Source organism: Cydia pomonella, chromosome 3 (genome assembly GCF_033807575.1).
Source record: "Cydia pomonella isolate Wapato2018A chromosome 3, ilCydPomo1, whole genome shotgun sequence".
Classification (NCBI taxonomy): Eukaryota; Metazoa; Arthropoda; class Insecta; order Lepidoptera; family Tortricidae; genus Cydia; species Cydia pomonella.
The window spans coordinates 17417949-17440900 of record NC_084705.1 but is presented as its reverse complement, the minus strand read 5'-3'; the positions used below and the strand labels follow the sequence as shown (position 1 = coordinate 17440900).

General features: G+C 35.5%; 1 protein-coding gene across 1 annotated transcript in view; it reads right to left on the bottom strand.

Annotated features, from left to right (window-relative positions):
* Window positions 1–22952, bottom strand: part of LOC133516184 (cell adhesion molecule Dscam2-like) — a 118865-nt gene that overhangs the window by 30459 nt on the left and 65454 nt on the right. The window contains exons 2-8 of the mRNA XM_061848969.1: window positions 20728–20782; window positions 16179–16243; window positions 5247–5289; window positions 2404–2447; window positions 1737–1822; window positions 1005–1096; window positions 399–553 (exon numbers count right to left, since the gene is read on the bottom strand). Of these exons, the coding sequence (XP_061704953.1) occupies window positions 399–553; window positions 1005–1096; window positions 1737–1822; window positions 2404–2447; window positions 5247–5289; window positions 16179–16243; window positions 20728–20782 (540 nt within the window). The remainder of the gene's footprint in view (window positions 1–398; window positions 554–1004; window positions 1097–1736; window positions 1823–2403; window positions 2448–5246; window positions 5290–16178; window positions 16244–20727; window positions 20783–22952) is intronic.

Sequence of the window (22952 nt, the reverse complement as noted above, 5' to 3'; positions counted from 1 at the left end):
CGCAACCTGTCTTTAATATTAGCCTAATTTGTATATTGTTAAATATTATATAATAACCGCGACGCATGAATATTTTTTTTATTCTACTTAAGACTGCGTCGACCGGTCAGTAACGCCCTCACTGGGGAATTGTGTTTTCTAATAAAACAATTAATTTCTGTAAAATCAGTATTATTTTAATATTGTTGTCCTACTGATTCCCCAACTTTTGGTAATATATACTGATATTGTAATATGAATACTGTGAGTAATATACTGCTTTATACATAAATTTATTAGAAAACACTATCCCTCCAATGAGGGCGCCACTGGACGGTCGAAATAGTATTAACCTTAAAGGGGACGTCTAGACATAAAACATAATGTGGATAAGAAAAACAATCAATAGGTACTCTTACCATAAACGTCGATCCTAGCTGAATGACTGACACTGGATTCCCCTTCCACTGCTATGCAGGAGTACAAGCCGCCATCCTCCACTCTAGACCGTGTTATATTCAAGTGGGACACAACACCGACCCCATTGGGTGACATCATCTGGCCTATAGTGTATCTGAAATAGTTGAAACGATTTATAATTCATATGTATTAATAACAGGTGGTATTCTTTTACAAAAGTTGATTGAGTGTATAAATATAAAAGAAATCCTATGGAAGCAATCAGAGTAATGCGACTGATTAATCAAACAATAGCGCGATATTTAGGAACATCAATATCATATCACATTTTTGCGTTATTTATACTTCTATTTTGTATTGCTCGCCTTTTGAATAGCAAAAATGGATCGTTGGAACGAGTTGCCATTATGATCGCCGTTTTTGGAGCTATCCTTAAAATAAATCGAATAATTTTGTTTCCTGATGCAAGTTTCCTTCTGGCGATATTTATTAACCGACTTGAAAAATATTGAGGCGGTTCTTAATTCGACGAATTAAGACAAATGTTTTCTTATAATAAATTTGTAGGTATAATGATAATGAAGCGAAGCTAGGTTCATATTTACCTTTGTTCTGTGTTTGGGGATATAACGACTCCGTCTCTGTTCCAGACGAACCGAGGTGGCCTCTCAGCCGTTGCTGTGCATTGTAAACTGACCTACAATAACATTTTGGCATAAAAAAACTAAAAAGTCAAGTTAAAAACACAGGATGCCCAAATAGTTTCGTACACAGTGCGTGTCTCTCGCTTTAGTTTTAAATATACACGGTGTTTTTTTTTTAAACTTCGGTAACTTAGGGGTATGGCTAAGTACGTACAATGAAGGATAATGAATATCATCGTATTTTTTATATAAATTTCGTAAAAAGTAATTAATAGCGTTGTAATAACACGGACATTATATTAAATGCACCAAACAATTGAAAACTATGACAATACTTGCGTTTAATAGAAAATGTATAAACTCATACAAAAACACTACACACTTGTAGGGGCCTTATCAGATAAAAATAAATCATTGATTATCTCCAAAATGGAGTGAATTAGAATACCGGTTTCTTTAAGGAAGTGTAACAGACTTAAAAAGTAACAGACTTAAAAAAATACCATATATATGCCTCTCGGTTAATACAATTATGGTATACATATAGATTTTACTAGCATGGAATAAACTATTTCAGTGGAATCCGAATTCCAAGTACTAAAATTAAACCTTAAACTTTGATTAAACCTGTGTGGGTATATACAGCATGTACCAAATTACCCAGACGGAATTATTCCAAACACAATTACTTACGTCGTCCCCGGGTGTCAGGATCTTCTCGTTAAAATTGTGTGTTATAATAATATTGCCGGATACTAAATCACGTCTGAAGCGGTTTACTGAAATAAAACAGAATTGATTTCTTTTATAATAACTAGTAAAGATAGAAATCCGTCCCACTGATTTCATAAAATAAATAACTTTTATACGAATTGCGAGACTAACCTAACAACATAAATTATGCGTTTAATCGTTTAAACTGCATACCGATAGATGAATAACCAACGTAAGTTTATCTCTTACAAAGGTGTTCTCGGAAAATATTCTTCCTTTTCTTTTCAGTCGAGTGTAGCTTTCGACGAACGGTTTAATTTTTCAAACAGAAGCTGCATATTTGCTATGAATGAGTTTCTCGAAATCAATATATATGAAATAATGCTCATTTTGGTTAAATTATTTGAAGCTATTATGTAAAGTCCTACAACTCAAACCAATTCAGAGTGGAAAAGCCTGTTCGCCTTCAATTGTGCGAAATTATTGAGCATGGTCTGGCTGGTAATTATTAATATTAAAGTAGCCATAAAAATAAAAGAACAAAGTTTTTTTTTTTTTTCATGAATGATACAGTAATAAATTCGTTAATATTACGGCATAAGTAATATAATTTTCTATCAATAGAGATCCTGGAAAAGAAGCTTACCAATAATATTCCCTTTTCGTCTAGTTTTTCTGTGTGAAATAATTCTGAAACAAAATAGTAGGTGGATAGTGGAAATAGGTACTTGTTAGAAACTATGGTAGTTAGTAAGGTAGTTATATTAAGGAAATCGTAATTTATAATTGATTCTTTATATACATATACTACAAGTGGTTATGCGAGCTATAAAAACCTTGCGAGTTCAAATCCAAAACTTTGAAAAAATCCATCAACTTAAATGGACAAACAATTCCTTATTATCAGGGCCCGTACAAGTCATACGTACGAAAAAATGAAGTCACGCTACATACGGTTTGACTCCAATTAGTATTTTCATAATAATGAATCGTTCGTCAACCTCTTTAGTTAACCGAGTATCTATACTAGACAATCAGTACAGAAACGTCAGACTTTCATCTTATTGACACGACTAAATAATAGATTGTTAGTTTATTAAATAAATAATAATAGTTAGATATTTATGATTTTTAACAGTGTATTTCACGTTAATAATTTTTTTACGCGTCAATAGGTTAGTTATCAAAATTTGTAGCGTTATAAAAAAAACTGCCAGTATGTGAAATTACGTCATTTTTACGTCAATGGCATTAAATATTCGAGCCCTGCTTATTATTATTGTAGTACTCACAAAATTTTAAGAGAATTGATTGAGAAATGAGATCTGGAGACCAATTTAAACTTGCATTTCGACAGCAAAATTATGTCATTTTGCTATTATTCGCCTGCCCTAATGACCTAAATTACATCATTTATAGATCAAAATGTAACAGTAACAGCTGGATATATTATGAATACATTTCTGCCCAACTTAAACAGAGAAGCTTCAACTACGAATATATTTTTTAATTATTCTCGTATTTCATGTTTTTTAATCATAAATGATCAGGACGTAATCAATCATAAAATCCATAATCACAAAGTACTATTATACTAATGGGCACAAAGCGATACAAATTTGACCAGCCCCAGACACTAACTATCCAGTTATCCGGCCGTGCGTCATACACGTCGTCATAAATTCGCATATGGCATTAATGCCGCGGCACGAGCCCTCTGTTTCGCGGTAATATCATTAATCTATGCTAAATTTATGCGCAGTTAACTGGTGAAATGTTTGCCTGGATAATTAAATTGTTAGTTTTTTGTTTAGTCAAGGAATTTGAATAATATTGAATCAACATCGTGTTTGTTTGAGTTATAGCGGCATTGTTTTATTTTGCAAAACAAATTATACAGTTATTTATATATACTCGTATTTTATATTTATTACGCTTGGCATGTTTTTGGACGGTATAAAATTCATGAAAATAGTAATAATATTTGTTTCCTCGTTGGATTTTATATATATTGTATAAACCGGAAAACAAATAAAGTTTATAATTATTATGTATCTGCTCAATTAAAAGTGGAGCATTAAAAAGTTTTTTTTCTTATGCTAGTACTAGAAATCCAAAAACAGGTTTGTGTATTAGGGAGATAGATTTTTTATTTTACTGTTACTGATAAATCTTGTTTGCCAGACTAAAGATCTCACATCATGCAAATAAGGAACTGATATGTTAGGATATTGTATGTATATACGATGGACAAGCGTTTAATTTCCCGTTCGCAACATGCAAAATCACTGTTATTGCTTCGAGCGTGAACTAACGTTGGTTGTGCCTTACATAACGAAATTTCATGGAACAGACAACGCATGTTTCCAGCATTCGCCTTAGGCAAATAGAACAATATTATCGGCAAAGCAGTATAGAGAAAATCAAAATCATGCCTTCGGGAAACTTAGTGCATTAAATAATATCGGAAAAGTTAATTTTTGAGTACACTATCGATTGAAACCTTTTTCCCACCATTTATATTTATGTAATAATCCATAGTAAGTAAGTAAGTAAATATTCTTTATTGCACCAACAATTATACATTTTACATACATGTAAAACTACAAATGACTTTTAAAGGAAAATAGAACCAGGTAACAACAGGCGATCTTATCGGTCCAGACAACCTTTAGGTAGCAGGAAATTTCCAAATCCATAGTTATAACTATTACGAGTATTTCAAGTATCTTAGACCAAATGTATAGCTGTGGGTTCCTTTCGCTTCTAAAACACATACAATTGACAATGTAACATCTATCCTATAAATTATGTAACAGCAGTAACAGCCTGTATATGCCCGCTATTTAAAATTTGTAGCTTCCTTTTCCGTGTTGATAAACAAATTAGTCACGTTTATTATGAGTAAACTCTTTCTTGTTACGTAATTGACATTCTCGCGCACAAAATTTAGCCAATCATAAGATTTAAGCTTTGTCAATAGAGCATGCTTTTGCATAATACTCGTAATTATACTCTACTGAATTAAGAACTCCAAATTGAGCTAACTTCGTCATCGTTCGACGAGGTTTATCAATTTTTTGCCTGACATTCCCAAAGTGTAGTGGAAAAGTTTTTCAGGCAGAAAAGTTTGGAGGAGTACTCTGAGTTCAACCTCGAAGAATCTTATTAACTTTCTTATGTGTAAAATTGAAATTATAAACACTTTTGTTCTAGCAAAAAAATATGTTTTCGTTGGTGCACAATGCCAATGATTATTTTTTACTGGCTCCAAATGTTTGTTTAGTGGTGTGTGCAAAAATGGCTTCACGACTGGTTAACGAACGAAGGAGCGAAACAATTATTAAGGTACCTAGTTTACCTGGCCATATTTTTCAATTTCAATCAATGTATTTGTTGGGTATTAGGTACTAGAGAATATCAGCGACATGTAAGAAAACATGAACATTATTCACATAGACTATGACTACATTTAAGCTTGCTACTTACCTAGTGGTGTAGTTACGACTTGCCTCACTATAAAGTGGTATACCTGAGAAATAAATAATTATATATTTATACATTTATTATAAAACTTCATACTGGCGCCTCAAGGCAAGGATATAGCTCAAACATATCTAGAATAACCAGTCTAAGTCAAGTATAAATAAATTTGCATTAGCAATGTCAATAAAGTGTTGTAGCTCCGCTGTAAAAGCTTAGATAAACTGTGTGAGAACTTTGTCGCTGCAGACTTAAACTGATTATCAATGCTTAAAACCTAAATTTCGCGTGCGACTTTCGAGGAATGATAGGGAAGTCCCTCACGCCCCCCCTCACTGACGACTCCACGTCCACCGGTTGCATAGCGCGGTGCACACCTTCCTCATGTAAATTTTGTAAGGATTTTGTACGCGTACTGTAGGTAGCTAAAGATAAAATACGAGCTAAAGATAGAAATAACTACATACGAGTATAACACAAGTTCCCAACTTAAGTACTTATTTATTCACAATTTGGAAACATTTTTACATGACACGTAGATCACATAGTTATTACGTATTTGATGTTAGGTACATTAACCTACATCCCACGGCATTTGGGCCGATTTTTATTTTTTTGGCAGATTTTGATAGCATTTAGTAGGTTTGAAGACCTCCTAAGTTTGGTCGGAATAAACACAAAATTCCATTTGGGACTAAAAATATGTATTGTATGTAAATTTCCGTTGAGTTACGAAAATTCCATACGTTTTGGTATCTCAGTGGAAAATTTTGTAGGACATACGGTGAATTACGCTTAAGTATGTTGTAAGAAAGTAAGGGATGGGAAGTGGATAGACAGCCACCAAATTTTATCAAAACTGCCAAAAAAAAATAGAATAAAAATCGTGTTATTTATGCCTTAGATATTTAATTTATTGGCAACGCTTAAATTCGTTTTTATTTTGTAAATAAATTTGAATAGTACTTACACTGCTGCCTGACATGTGCTGCGTTAGTGGCATCTCATTTCTTTGCAAGTGATCGAAGTTAATATAGATTAAACGTATCCGCCCTTGTATTAAAAGTATTGGGAACAAAATAAAATAAGTAGCACAAAGTTATTTTGTTATGTTTCTTTGTATTTACCGAGGTTTATTTGAGCTTCATGGTTAAAACCATAAAGTGACACCAGAAAATTACTCCTCAAAAACGTTACCATGTTGTATGAGAAAATTTCTTTTCGCTCTCATCAAGACAATAAATACATCATCATCAAAATTAAGACACGGACAAATGCAAAAAAAAAACTTTGAATCTTTATAAAAACAGAACGCCGGGTAACTTCATTTCCACCCAGTTTAGTTCTAGAGCACCGCCAGAAACTCGACTAGAACGATGCACTCCAAACTTTCCCAACTCTGTGGTTCGCGTGGGCAAAGTTACTCGCTTCCGAACTGCTAATCTATATCGAAACCCACACACCGCTGCTATTCAAACCTACCAATTTCAACTTTACACCGTTTCAGATAAGGACGCAACTCACCGCATTAGGTAACGTTGCGTCCGCGAACTGCGCGGAGATTTTGAAAAAAGTTTTCAAGCGGTGGCTGAATGGCTCGAGTCTTTAATAGCAGTGAATTAAAAAAAGTTTTTTTTTTACGTAACTGAAAGGGCACTTTTTTATATTTTATGCTGATGGAATTTAAAGACTTTTTCTACACATTTATTAATACTGAACGATTTATATAAGGGTTGGTTAAAGTTTACAATGGCTGAACCAATGGCTAATTTTTGTTTTAGCACTATCGAACTAGAATGAAGGTGAAATGCTTTATAACAGGCCTGAAATTTGGTAAGATTAATAAAAGGTCCTCAGGTCCTACCGCGTACAAACAAAATTCTAAATTTATTTATCTGCTTTTCTATCGCGTTTGGAAATTCAAACAGGATGATAATGATTTTCGATTTTTAGATGTTAGCAGTAGGTTTTGATACCTCAAGAAACAGTCGCCATCTTGAAAAACGTGTTTCATTCTTTATAAATTCGCCTTTTACTCTAAATCTATGCACGGCACTGAATTTAATAAAGTCTTACTTACGCGGTAGAATACAAAGGGTTGATGTGGACAGCGATCACCGGGGTCATTGGTCTCTATGGGTGTACCGCAGGGATCAATATTGGGGCCGTTCCTGTTCCTTATCTACATTAATGACCTGCCATACCTTGTAAATACCCACCATGATATAGTATTTTTTGCAGACGATACCTCACTTATTTCAAAGTCAAACGACAGTAACAAGCTTGCAGTGATGTAAACAATGCTATTTCTAAAGTATTAAATTGGTTCAATGTTAATAATTTATTGTTAAATGAGAGAAATACTAAGTGCATTGAGTTTGTTACAACTAACATAAGGAATGAGCAAACAAGTGTCATTGTCAAGGATGTGGAATTGGAACTAGTAGATAGTACAGTTTTTCTTGGTATAACTTTAGATTCTAAACTACATTGGGGAAACTACATTAGAGATAAGTTTAAGGACATTAAAATAGTGACAGTGCACTGTCAATATATTTATGAGAATATTATGTATGTACATAAAAACATTGCCAGTTTTAAGAAAAACTGTGAAATACATAAGATTAATACTAGAAATAAGCATAAGCTCGCAGTGCCCTTCACTAGGCTCCATAAGATAAAAAAATATCATTCATTGGTAATTGTGTAAAATTTTACAATAAACTTACTAATATTATAACTGAATTGTCTGTTAGTATATTTATAAATTATGTAAAACGTACGCTTATCTCTAAATTAATTTTTAACAAGCAGAAACGTCTGCGAACGATGCTATTAAGCTTAGAATAAATTTAAAAGTGGAAAAAATACTGTCTTGGGTGAGACTTGAACTCACGGCCTCTGGATCGATACTGCAGCGCTCTGCCATCTGAGCCACCAAGGTGGAAAAAATTGTTGCCTATGGATGAGGTCTTGGTGGCTCAGATGGCAGAGCGCTGGAGTATCGATCCAGAGGCCGTGAGTTCAAGTCTCACCCTAGACAGTAATTTTTCCACTTTTAAATTTATTCTAAGCTTATCATTAAAGCAAACCTAAGATCCAAAATAAATAAAGAGAATAATAATAAATATTATAGGACATTATTTTACACAAATTAACTAAGTCCCACGGTAAGCTCAATAAGGCTTGTGTTGCGGGTCTACTTAGACAACGATATATATATAATATATATACATATTTATAAAATACTTAAATACATAGAAAACATCCATGACTCAGGAACAAATATCCATGCTCATCACACGAATAAATGCCCTTACCAGGATTTGAATCCGGGACCATCGGCTTCATAGGCAGGGTCGCTACCCACTAGGCCAGACCGGTCGTCAAAGTACATACCAAATTTCAGGGCTGTTCTAGAGATTTCGACCTTTGTCCTAGTTCGATTGTGCTATATGCCAGCTAAACACTGACAAACAGGAAAAACTCATGTATATATATATATACTCGTATATATATACGTATTCAGCAGAATTTAAGCTTGTAAATCTACTTCTAATGAACAATGTAATATGACTATTAGCTATTCAAATACAATTTTATTTCTAAATTAAAAATAGGCTATAAATAAACTTAAAACTAATGATAAAAAGTAAATTTAAAATAAGAGTCTTATAAATAGAATATGTCCTCAAGCTCGCTACCGATGGGAAGTGTGCCCAGAAGGCTGGCCGCATTGCCACGTTGAATGGCAATGCTTATGCGTTGAGCGAAATATTGGCCAGCCTTCTGGTCACCTGTGGTGTCTATGAGGCGCGTCGCTAAATTCTTGTATAGCTGACGCGCGCTTGGCCCCCACGACCCCAGCGTTTCGACCCCAAACGCCACAAAAATATAGTTACTGCCAAGGGTTGCGTATTTGCGGCGTATGAGGTCCTCCGCTGCGGACGCGGCATGACCAGCATCAATGTTAGTGCCCGGAAGGTGGGACGGCGCGAGGGTGTCTACGCAAGTGGCATCCCAAATTAGAGGCCGTCCCATTTTCCAAGGCACCAGCGTCATGCCGTCGGGCCTCTTGCCGTCGTCTCTTGCCAGACCAACGGGCTCAAGTATGGCCGGAATTTTGACGCTGATAAGGGCCCTTCGGATGATGTCATTGACGCTGGCATGTCGGGTTATGCGTCCAGCGCTTCTAACACAGGAAAGCCCGTGATGGCCGAGACTGTCTACCATGGCACCACATCGGCAGCGATAGGGGACGTTCGTTGTTGTCCCTATGCGCAAGCTAGTCGCCAGTCGAAATGTGGTGTTATCAATTAGAGTTCCTATCGATGGTGAGGGAAGGGCTTGTAACCACAGACCCGACTCCCATTCCGCAGTGGCAAGTAGACGAGCTCGATCTGCCGTACTAGTTGACGTATCAACGAGATTATTCCGTACTAGACGACAGAGCGGCACGTCCCATTGCCTCTGCGAGCAGGGATTGGCAGGCGGGTCTGTGTTACCACACGTTACTAACCAAACATTCTTGGCCTCTGTGCAATGAGATGCCTCTATGGCCCCGAGAGAAGAAGTTAAAATGCTCTCTATCAGGTTTTGAGAACTATGCACCGAGGACAAGAAGGCTGGCAGTGAAACACTAGAAATTTTGCGGATACCCAGGCCACCGTGCCGAACAGGTAGAGTAGCCTGGGTCCAGGATCTATCTTCGAAACGTATATTTAGTACTAAAGCTAAAGTGTCCTCAATTAGCGAGTCTAGCTTTACAAGTAGACTGGGCTGCTTCCAGAGGTGGCTGCAACGGAGAACATAGGTAAATTTGGGTACAAAAAGACAGTGTCGTATGATGGAATAGGCGGTATGCATGTTAATTTTTAGTAGACGTTCCGAAACCGAATTGAAATTTTGAATTTTGTTATTAATATATACCATACGTAAAAGTCCTGACTAACTGACTTAAATCAACGCCCAGCCCAAACCGTTCGACCTAGAGAGCCGTATTTTTCAAAATAGGTAGATTTTATAACGTTAGTATCCACTAAGAAGGGGTTTTTCAAAATTGATGGCCTAAGGGGGTTAAAAAGGGGATGAAAGTTTGTATAGAGATCAACCATTTTTTTGAGTGCTGGATTTGAAACTCTGTACATGGGCATATTATTAAAACACAAGAATAGTAATTTAGCGTTTTTAAAAATTCATCTTCTAACAGGCATAAAAAGGGGTTGAAAGTTGGAATATATTAGAAATTCTTTGAAACTTCTTATAAAGGCATAATAGCCGATTACAAATAAAAAATATATTGATGTTTTTGGAAATTAAACCCCTAAGGGGGTTAATAGGGGATGAAAATTTGTCTTGGGGTTCAAATTTTATTGTAAGTTAGGAACTTGAAACTTTGTAAAAAGGTATTACAATAAAAGATAAAAAAACTTATTTCAGCGGCGTTTTTTTTTAATTCATCCAATAGAAGGGTTAAAATGGGGTGGAAATTTTGTATTAGGTTCAAATTTCATATTAAGCGAGGAACTTGAAACTTCGTAAAAAGGTATTATAGCGGATATACAAATTAATTTCAGTGTTTTTAAAAATTCATCTCTCAAGGTGGTTAAAAAGGGTTTGATAATTTATATGGAGTTCAAAATGTTTTTTAAGTACGGAACTTGAAACTTTGTATATTTGCATATTGTTAGATTACAAGAAAACTAGTTTCAGCGTATTTAAAAATTCATCCCCTAACTGGACTAAAAAGGGGTTGAAAGTGTGAATCCATTATAAATGCTTTGAAACTTCTAAGATAGGTAGTCATAATATCCGATTACAAAAAATAATAATTTCAACATTTTTGGAAATTCAACCCCTAAGGTGTTTTTTAGCATAAGCATACGGCCCGCCCGATGACAAGCAGTCTCCGTAGCCTATGTACACCTGCAACTCCAGAGGAGTTATATGCGCGTTGCCGACCCTAACACCCCTCCCTCCCCTCGTTGAGCTCTGGCAAGCTTATTCACCGGCAGGAAAACAACACTATGATTAGGGTCTAGTTTTATTTGGTAAAAAGGAGATGAAAATTTGAATGGGGTTCAAGTAATATGCGCATATTTCAGCGTTTATAAAAATTCATCCCCTGAAGGAGTAATGCGTTGATTTTTTTAAGTAACGCAAAGCGGGAGCTACAAGGGCCAGAAACTTGAAGTTAGCACATCAAGTTACATTTATGACGTATAAAAAAAATAACCGGTCAAATGCGAGTCGGGCGCACGAAGGGTTCCGTACCATTACGCAAGAAACGGCAAAAAAAAACACGTTTTTTGTATGGGAGCCCCACTTAAATATTCATTTTATTTAGTTCTTAGTGTTTGTTATTATAGCAGTAACAGAAATAAATTTTACAGAAACAGAAAATTTCAAATGTCTAGGTATAACGGTTCATGAGTTACAGCCTGGTGATAGACAAACGGACGGACAGCCGGATAGTGGAGTCTTGGTAATACGGTCCCGTTTTTGGGTACCAAATCTTAATAAGTTTTCAAAATGTATCCCCTTAATTAGTTAAGAATGCGTTGTTTGAATCAATGCAAAGCCGCTACTGATATTATAAAATTAGTATTTTAATAAATATTTTGCACCTACTAAAAATGTAAAATGTTCTAGATAAGATTCAACGCGGACGAAGTCGCGGGCAACAGCTAGTCCAACAATAGAATCCAACCTAAGCTTTTACTAATAAAAATCAATCAGACATATTATTAAAAACAAGCGGGGGAGATGTTAAAACCAGTTTCGACTGAAATATCCTATTTCCAATCCAGGCGTCTGGATCCAGTATATGTTTGATACTTGCTATGTAGGTACGTAGAGCGCAATCAATTGCTTTTACAACCCCACTACCCACCACACATAAGCCTTATTTGTACATACCTATCTGCCTGCCACAAACTGCTACTAAGTACTAAGCAGACGTAATAATCGGTTAACGTTACGGTACACAGCAGCAGCTTTTGCCGGTATGGTAATGCGATACCAGAAGCAAACCCGCTGTACCAAAAGTGTGCATGTTATAAATTCGCCAAGTTCCTCCACACCCGCGGCAAATAATTCACTCGGCTAGCTTTAACAGTGAATAATTCAGGAACATATCTTATCCCAGAGATAAACCACGTTCTTACCCTTAAAAGTATTTTCGGGAGCTTTTTTTATTACACTGTTTAGTTATTTACGCATATTATTTGTCGATGGTACTGGGTGAGATTTATATTGTCATTGTCGTTCTCTCTATTTATTTAAAGCACTTCTGCTATAATTTTAATTGCGATAATAATAATAATAAATAGTTTTTTATATGGTCCTTTGTCACTTACTATCACTGTCACTTAAAAATGAGTTCCTAATAAATTACAAAGATCAACCTAGCCCCAAAACTAAGCAAAGTTTGTACTATGGGTACTAGGCGACGATATACTATACTTGTATAGATAAATACATAGATACATAGAGAACACCCATGACTCAGGAACAAATATCTGTGTTCATCGCACAAATGAATGCACTTACCGGTATCGATTCCAGGACCATCGGGTACTACCATAGGCAGGGTTTACTACCCCCTAGGCCAGAACGGTCGTAATACCAGAATTGTATAAATTTAAATATAAAAAACCGGCCAAGAGCATATCAGACCCTGCTCAGTGTAGGATTCCGTAGTTACCCGTCCGTCACAATAGGCTGTCTTGAACGGGGACTATTAGTAGGTAAGTGTCATGTATGTATATACAAGCAAAAGAGAATACCTTCACATCGCCCCCTACGCTACGGCTTTTAATAAGAAGGGAGGATTTTTAGCGATAACTCAAAAACGGCTTAACGAATTGTGTTCGCTATACTTTTCATTGAAACTGTTTTAATTAAGCTTTCGTGATTTTTCCTATTTTTTAAACCCATTGCTCAAAAGTTAGAGTGGCATCTTTTTATTTCCTTTCGGAGCGATTATTTCAAAAAAATATTTATTGTATCGAAAATGGTTGTCAAAAATCCATATTCGTTTTTAAACACCTATCTAACGACACCCCACACCATAGGGTAAAAGGGAAAAAATAACATACCCAATTTACTTCTAGGAGGGGTGGGGGGGAGGTTTAGGTACCCTACAAAACATTTTTTCTTATTTTTATTTTACCAGTTTGTCGGCATGATTGATTTATGTATCCACGCCAAATTGCAGCGTTCTATCACTAACGATCACAAGGAACAATAAAGTGAATTTATGAAATAAGATTATTTACTCGTATATATGTAGGTATTTGTTTTCATTACGAGTATGTTAAAAGTATCTCAATATTAAATGTTGCTTCCCGCAAGCTGGAGCGACGAGTCGAAGTTGCGAAGATATTTATTGCCAAAAAGATTTGTAAGGCGCTCTCAACTTTAAACGTAGAAAACTTGTTCCTTTCGGAGTTTCACTTTATATCACGAATACATGTTGCTGTGCTTTTTGTTGCTTTAACATGGCATACTTGGTGGTCGTAAAATAATACGCCATGTTATTTCATTTTCGTTCAGTTCGCATGTATTATTCGAAATCATCTTCAAAGTAAAGAAGTCGCTAAGTGACAGAGATCTTAATCTTTAGTTAGTATAGATACGTAAAAGCCTATTTATAAGTAAAAAAAAACATTTCATTTTGTATATCATACGAAAAACATTACATTAAAAAACGTATGTTGTACTTAAAATCGCTAAAGTAGAGAATAGATATGCCCACTTTACGTAGCACGACAGACTTAATTTTGATAGTCCGCCCGATTCGAAGAATGAGATACGATAACGATAAGTTCTGCGGTGGCATCATGGTTCCATTTTTATCACTTGTCACTATGCCCGTCACTTTCGCGCTTACATACTTGTTAGAACGTGACAGGCATGACGACAAATGATAAAGAGCCGACCATCTTAGCCCTACTGGTTTAGATAAGTTCTCATTTAGATATCGTTTGTATGTCGTATAATTGACAGAAGAAGCTCGATTCGGGCAACCAATGTCACTTTGACCTTAGAATTATTTATCGGTCATTATTAACGTCATATTTTTCATAGAAATTTGATCTTCATGATGACACAATCTGTTTAATTATAATTACATTCCATCAACTCTAGATAGCAATAGCATCCGCTCGGTGTACCCCTTATAATGTAGGTTCAGTCAACATCTTTAGCTTTATTTGACGTTCATAAGCACATTGTCATATGACTTATTTATACTACGTCGGTGGCAAACAAGCATACGGTCCGCCTGATGGTAAGCAGTCTCCGTAGCTTATGTACGCCTGCAACTACAGAGGAGTTACATGCGCGTTGCCGACCCTAACAACCCTAGTGTTATTTGGCTACTTTGGTTTGGATGACTAAGTACTTGAAAAATAAATTATCTTTATCATCAAACATACATATAGTTGTCTACAGCCAAATTAAATAAATAAATAAATATTATAGGACATTATTGCACAAATTGACTAAGTCCCACAGTAAGCTCAATAAGGCTTGTGTTGAGGGTACTTAGACAACGATATATTTAATATATAAACATTTTATAAATACTTATATACATAGAAAACACCCATGACTCAGGAACAAATAGCCATGCTCATCACACGAATAAATGCCCTTACCAGGATTTGAACCCGGGACCATCAGCTTCGTAGGCAAGGTCACTACCCACTAGGCCAAACCGGTCGACAGACAATAAACAACAAATTGGCCAAACGTATTGTAACACTCCTTTATTACCGTAAAAATAAGAATGTGTTCCGATATATATGGGTTTTTTTGGCCGTCCCTATCGCTGCTCACAAATGCTGACTGTACATTTCAATAAATTATTGAAAGAGCCTGTTTGTGTTCATTTCAGCTCTGTATATACTACCCAAATCCTCGTGACACACTGCAGGAAAGGCATACTATTATAATAAATAAATAAATATTGTAGGACATTATTACACAAATTGACTAAGTCCCACAGTAAGCTCAATAAGGCTTGTGTTGTAGGTACCTAGACAACGATATATATAATTATAAATACTTAAATACATAGAAAACACCCATGACTCAGAAACAAATATCCGTATTTATCACACAAATATATGCTCTTACCAGGATTTGAACCCGGGACCATCAGCTTCATAGGCAGCCACTAGGCCAGACCGGTCGTCAAAATTAAGTTATTATCTATTTATACCTACTTAATTAGTAATAATAATACGCTAATAATTATACGCGTGCAATATATATAGCAACAGGCATGTCATTGCACGAAAATCTATGCAGGAAGCGTATCTTTTTTATTTATCAGTACCTCCTTACCGGTCCAAACGATCATGTTCTGCTTCAATTATAAGTATTGTCACAATATAAATAAATTATTCGTAATGTACCCTTGTCTCCCAAAAAACAACAAAATACAGTAAATACAATTACTAATTAAAACAACACCGAGATCACAGACGCCTAGTTAAAAAACAAAACAGTTTTCAGTATCTGTTAACCTTAAACGCCATTAAATTTTCTCCAAAAAAATTACGCATATGTCAACTTGTTTGCAAAAGCAAAGCTTACAAAGTGAAAATATATTTTAAAAAAAAAACGTTGAAAGCTTGAAGATTCACTCTGAGGTTTTTTACGTTCTTAAAATTAAAAACTATAAGGGGTAAAAAGGACATATTGAATTGAATATTTCAAGAATTACAGCAACCAAGATAACATTCCATATCAACGAGGTCACAGGCAGAAGCTTATTTAAATAAGAGTACACCTACTCATATACATATCTAGGAGAGCAAAATACTGCAAAACTAAATAAACTAAACAGGGTAATCAGATTCTGTACCGAACCAGTTAGAATGTTGCTATAAAAAACGGAATAAGTATTATGTAAATTAACTATCTTACCGTAATTCCGGTACGCCAAGATCTTTTCCGCATCCTTTTCGTCCCCGGGAGACGTTGATTTAGCACTGAAAAAATATTCATATGATAGGGAAAAATGTTATTTTACTTTATAAGTTAAGTAAGGAAAAAAATTATGCACAAACTAAAATGAGACTTTCAAATATGTTTTTTTTTTTCTTTCTTAGGTAAATCATTTTGAATTCATACTTTTTGTTAAGTCACTTTGTTCTGTCAAATTACCTCTAAGAATAATTCCTGACAGACAGGTAGACAAAAATGTGACTTCATTTCTGTACCTGTGTCTGTCATAGTACTCAATATTCATATTCATTCAGTAAATTGTCATTACGAAAAACTAAAAAGATTTTGTGATTTCAATTTTTCAATAAACATAAAACCTTTTTCTCAAATGATTATTAGCAATGAAATAAAGCCGTATATTTTACGATGCCCCGATAACCGTTTGAAGCTATCAAGAAAGCTTAACGTCGGACGTTGAAATAAAAAAGCTCTTATCAGCTGTTTCAGGAATGGACGCTTTTATTGCTTTTAAACTTTTATGTCAACGATTGTACCTTTTCGGGAGAGTTTCACACTGGAAGATTTAACACGTACCAGTTGGAGTATCTTTATTTTGTGTACAAATTGATAAATATGTATTATATTTAAATAGATATACGCCAAATGAATTCATACTCCGGGTCGGACTGGTAGCCCGATTCGAGCTTTACGATACGTCCAACATTTGCTAAAGATACTATGTGAATTAGATATGACAGCGTCAAAGGTGACGTTTTAGTTAGAAGAAACGTCCCTTTGACATTGACATGTCTAGTCCATATCGTATCTTTAGCAAATGTTTGACGTATCCTTAAAGTTCGAATCGGGCCGGGGATCCATTTTGGTATGACGTTAAATTGTGCGAGAACAAATGAACGTTGCTCTATAAGTCGATTTCTATAAACTTCGACATATCATACCACCGTTTTATAATTCTAAAATATTATAATCCTGATTACAATAATATGAACAGAATTAATGTTTAATTTATTTTAAAACTTTTGTTAGACTGATATGACTCAATGTCAGACATTGGATATTTATAATATTAATAATAATAAATTTTGAAAAGGTGTGCCAGTAAGTAATGCTAATGACGCTTTTAATTAATAACTTTAGTGATTGAAGAGGAGTCACATTTGTTATTATAGTTTATAAATTGCTTCATATCGGTATCGATAACACTTGATTCGATATTTAATTAATCACTAGTTCGTGTCACCCACGATGACGCGCAGATTTGTAAAGTCTAACCTTTAATACTACAAGTCTAAGCAGCGGCCGAAGAAAGGGATACAGAGCCTTCGTGAACCTGTTCACAAGGACCAACAGCCGACTCTAAGGGAGTCGCGATGCGACGGAGATAGATTAAAAAAGGTTGAGAAGAGAAAGAAGCCAGCTCGTCAGAATAAGTGCGGTACCGCACCGACTGGACCCAACCATTTGCTACGTCCCGCAACACCGTCGACGCTACTGTGTGTCCCGATTACAGTACCTTACGAAGGTCGAGGACATCGTAAAGTATGTACGAGTCAAGTCCGGATTCGCCCTGAGAGTCGCGAAGTTGAAATCTAGAAACAATGCGAATTTCAATTATTTTGTGGTGAGCGTTCCGACTGAACGTCTAGCGACCTTCACAAAGGAGGAGTTTTAGCCGGAGGGTATCAAATTTCGGCGGTTCCGCGGCCGGCTCCCTGACTCAGCCGGATTGCGAAATGCGTCGCAGCCATAGTGTGTGTTTTAGTTTTTAAGATATATTTTATGACATGTATGCTAGTTTTAAGGTATTTTATCTATGGGCCCATAGTTGCCTGAAAATAAAGATTTTCATTCATTCATTCATTCAATGCCATGATAATACGAGTCAAAGCACGCGTCTTTGTGAATAACACGATCTCTATCACACAGAAATAATTGTCTCATCAAACCGGGGTATGAAAAAAATACCAATAAGTTGTTTTACTTTAGACGTTGATGAACTTGTATTCGAGTAAACTTTTGACGACGGCGAGATGAAATGCAAGTATCGTCCCAAATATTTTTATAATGAATTGAAACATAAATATAATCCATGTTTTTAGGGTTCCGTACCCAAAGGGTACAACGGGACCCTATTACTAAGACTCCGCTATCCGTCCGTCTGTCCGTCTGTCACCAGGCTGTATCTCTTGAACCGTGATAGTTAGACAGTTGTAATTTTCACAGATGATGTAGGTATTTCTGTTGCCGCTATAACAACAAATACTAAACATAATCGGACAGACAGACGGACATGAGGAATCCATAAGGGTTCCGTTTTTTGCCATTTGGCTACGGAACCCTAAAAAGTACGGAATGTCGGTGGGCGACTCTGACTCGCACTTGCCCGATTTTATATTTAAACTCTGTTAACTTCGGGGTATGGCTGAAACTGAATGGCATAGTTATTTTATTTTTCTTAATAAGTTATTAATAGCGTTGTTGTGATAGGAACATAATAATTATTTACTTATAAATCCAACAAACAATTGAAAACATATCTATGACGTATCAATGACTTAATTTAAGCTCAGGAATGCACCCTTGAAATTAAGGTACTAAAAAAAACATCGTGTATATGTAATATTATCTTTTGAGTGCATATTTATGAATGCTATTATTGTGCATAGTCAGATTGGATTCAGATTAAGTCTAAATGTAGGCGCGGAATACTTTGACACAAGGTAAGCGCCATTAAATCCAGCTTTACGCTAAAACTGCGATTTAATTACGTTGCCGAGGAAGCACGCCAGTAAAATAAATTCGAATTAGGAGAGATAGGTACGCACTCAGGGTACATTTAAAGAGGATATAAACAACGTTATAACATAATCGAAAGAAATATGCGACGCAAACACAGTTTTTTTAACTAGGTACATGTATGTACATGCACCTACTTTCGGCGCAATATATTAAGATAATCAAGAAAAGAAACGTGACCTGATTTGATAAGTAAGTATTTGACAATTAGTGTAATTAGGAGGAAAACTGATATTTTGTCTCGCCAGTGCGGCTACCACGAGCTTGTCACTTACCTGACACTGACATATTCGCGAACGACTGCATCCCGCTCGTACTGGCATATTCGTGGGAGCGAGATGTATGGAAAGTCACACTAACTAATATGTCAGTGTGAAACTGGTGGTAGCCGTACGGGTCAGTGACAGCCGTACTGAAGAAAGAAAAATATTTTGGAAAGATTAAAATATACACAGGTGAGCTAAGTTTTAATAAAGCAGTACATCGTTTAGGGCTTGGCTAAGCCATACATGTATGTACTCCGTGCCATAGAGAAATAAGAAGTAATAGAGTGCTCACTCCATACATCAGTTTTGGTACCAAAATGCTTATTATTTTCGCAGTCGACATCTAGCATCGAGTAGCGGAACTCTCAGTACTGCTACTCGACAATAGATATCGCGGCAAACAAAAAGTCTAATGCTCAACGATTGTCCGCTAATATTATAACTAGAGTAACCGGAACTCTATTTTCAACTCCTACGACACGAGCTTTCAGTGCACCTCCCAATTACGCGAGATCAAGCAAGATAATTGACTAACAGGCCAATTCGAACGTACGCTGACATCAGGGTGATATTTCAATCATGTTATTTAGTTATTGTGCATTTCACTCGTACTTGTGTGTAGCGCGGGCGAGACGTACGATAACTAAATAATATCATTCTGATATCAGTGTACATCCGAATTATCATGTAAATAATAAAAGGAGATTAATTAAAGCATGAATATATGGAGTAATAAAGGTAAATTCATTTGTTTATACGGTTTGCTTTTCCAATTGAATTCCCATGTTGCCGTGCTTGGTCTTTTTAAACGCGAAGGGTAACATTTTATTTTTTCTCATTCCACGCCATTGACGTTTCAAACCAATCTTTTTAACAAAAACTAACTTGAATCCCAATAGGACAAAATATTTATATCTTCGCAGCTTAGAATAGCTTATTGTAGTAGACACAAATCACCAAAATGTATATTATTATGTTATAAAATTAAAAAGATAAATTTTAATATCATTGAGTTTCATTGTGTAAAACGAAACTAAGTTGTAATAGGATTTGACGCTATCGACCGAATCGATTCTGCTCGTGTCAAATGATTTCACTCGCATCCTAATTTGCAGATTTAATCCATAATCGTAAAAACTCGTTTGTAATTTACATTGCCATAACCCTATAATCGCTTTTTGACAAGTGTCAGCCTACCCTTCGAGTTTGTAAAAGACTATAGGTACCAATTGACCGTTGACTCAGGTAGATAGTTTAAAAAGAAGAAATATTTTATGTTACCTGTTTAAAAAGTAAAATATTTCCCATGAAAATGTGAAAGCACTATAAGAACAAAAGAAAAACAATAAAGTTAAAAGAATTTTTACACTTAAACTTTCCCGAGTAGGTACTTGTAATTCTTGGTCTTGAAAGATTTATGTGACGTGGGTAGTGGAAGTTGTTACCTTTTATGCAGTTTTATTTGACCAAGGCGCTCTGCGTTCTTCGTTATCGCAATATCTGTAACAAATTAATTGTTAATTTTATTTCAATTTTAGAGGAATAATTATCATACTGATAGGACACAAACAATGCTATCCCGGATAACTTATCCAGATATACGGCCCGATTCGATATTTGAAATATAGAACCATTTGCTAATGATGCGATATGGATTAGATATGTCAGTACGAGTATCAAAAGTAACGTCACTTCAAACAAAAACGTCCCTATTGACACTGACATATCCAATCCATATCGTATCTTTAGGAAATTATTGACGTATCTTAAATTTCGAAACGGGCCGATAGATAAATTTCTTAATTTTACATTCAAAAGTACATATATTTTTACAGTATTTTGTTCTACATATAGAACCATCACTTTTTGATAAGTTGTTACAGAATGATCCGCTTCTTTTGATGCTGACTGTAGGGGAGACCAGGTCAAGATGATCCTCGGGGCAGACCGGGAAAACTGCTGATGTGTGTGAGTTACGCACGATATTGAGCTACGGAAGCGCCATTAGTAGGTATTAGTACCATTTTAAGTAGCGGTCAGTGGAGAAAAACGAGTTTGGCTGCTGCGCGTGAAAAATCATAGTATTTAGAATAATATTACGATATCTTACATCAAATGTCGATGTAAGTGTTATGAACTTAGTAGTTTTTACAATATTTTCAAGCTAAACACCGTTAAGAAAGATTTTTTATATATTAGGCACTGCTTAATAACCTACACAGCTTTAGGTTTGAAATGCTTAGTATTATTATTAAAAAAATGATCGTTGGGGCAAAACGGAATGGTATGCCGTTTTGCCTCGTTTTACGATTTGTGCTAAACATTTTATAATTTTTGGATTGTAACCCTTATAAACCCTTGTAAGTAGAAGCGCAATAAAGGAAAAGAGACTGAGAAATGACTGAGCTTGTATTTACTGCTTTGTATACAAACGAAAGGTGGGTGATTTGTAATAATAATAATAGCCTATGCTGACTACGGCTGGGCCCACAATTCTTGCGCTGGGGTCGATAGGTTGGACGAGGCCGAGGATGCGCATACACATACGCCTGAGCATTGTCAGCCCGACAAAAATATGTGCTCTTTCCGTGCGATTTTCCATTATGCCCCGAGCTATGGGCATAGTATTTACCTATGTCCTGTATTGTTTTTCCTACTTGCCGAAAACTTAGTAATTTATTTATTTATTTAATCTTTATTGCACAATACATGAAGGTACAAATGGCGGACTTAATGCCTTAAGGCATTCTCTACCAGTCAACCAATGGGTTAAACCAGAAAGATTAAGTAGGTGCAGTGTGATTTAGATAGTAAAACAAGTTGATTGTATAAAGTTAACTAAACTTATTGATGTTGCGATATAAAAGGCGTTTATTTAGTCATCTGAAATAATTTACGGAGTGAATATAGGTCATACTGAGCAACGTTTACTATGGGACCAACCCCGAAATCGCAAAAAAAAATGTCTGTTTCATAAATTTTGGCTGAGCTTGACATTTTCTATGGGAGAGTATTTTACTATAAAATCGCTTTTGATCCCACAGTTGAAAAGTTGCTCAATATGACCTATGTATTCAGACCGTAAATTATTGCAGGTGAATAAATAAACATCATATATGTAAAAGCTATTTCATTAAACAGTTACATTTTTCTGATATGCGAGTTTTTTTTCTTAGGTATTCCGTCTTGTTCCGGTATTCCATACCTACAACTTTGACGACCGGTCTGGCCTAGTCGGTAGTGACCCTGCCTATGAAGCCGATGGTCCCGGGTTCAAATCCTGGTAAGGGCATTTATTCGTGTGATGAGCATGGATATTTGTTCCTGATTCATGGGTGTTTTCTATGTATTTAAGTATTTATAAATATTTATATATATCGTGGTCTAAGTACCCTCAACACAAGCCTTATTGAGCTTACTGTGGGACTTAGTCAATTTGTGTAATAATGTACTATTATATTTATATTTATTTATTTAACTAACAAAAATAAAATTAATATCTAACCGTTGTTAAAACAAATAGCATTTAACATGCGACTTCAAAATATGTCACTGAATATAATGTTTGAAACTTCGAGTTTTAAAATTTAGAAAGTGATGTACTTACTAAAATCTTCGAGCAACACCGGGAAGGGAGACGACATTCGTACTAGTTCCCCTCTGCCGAAGC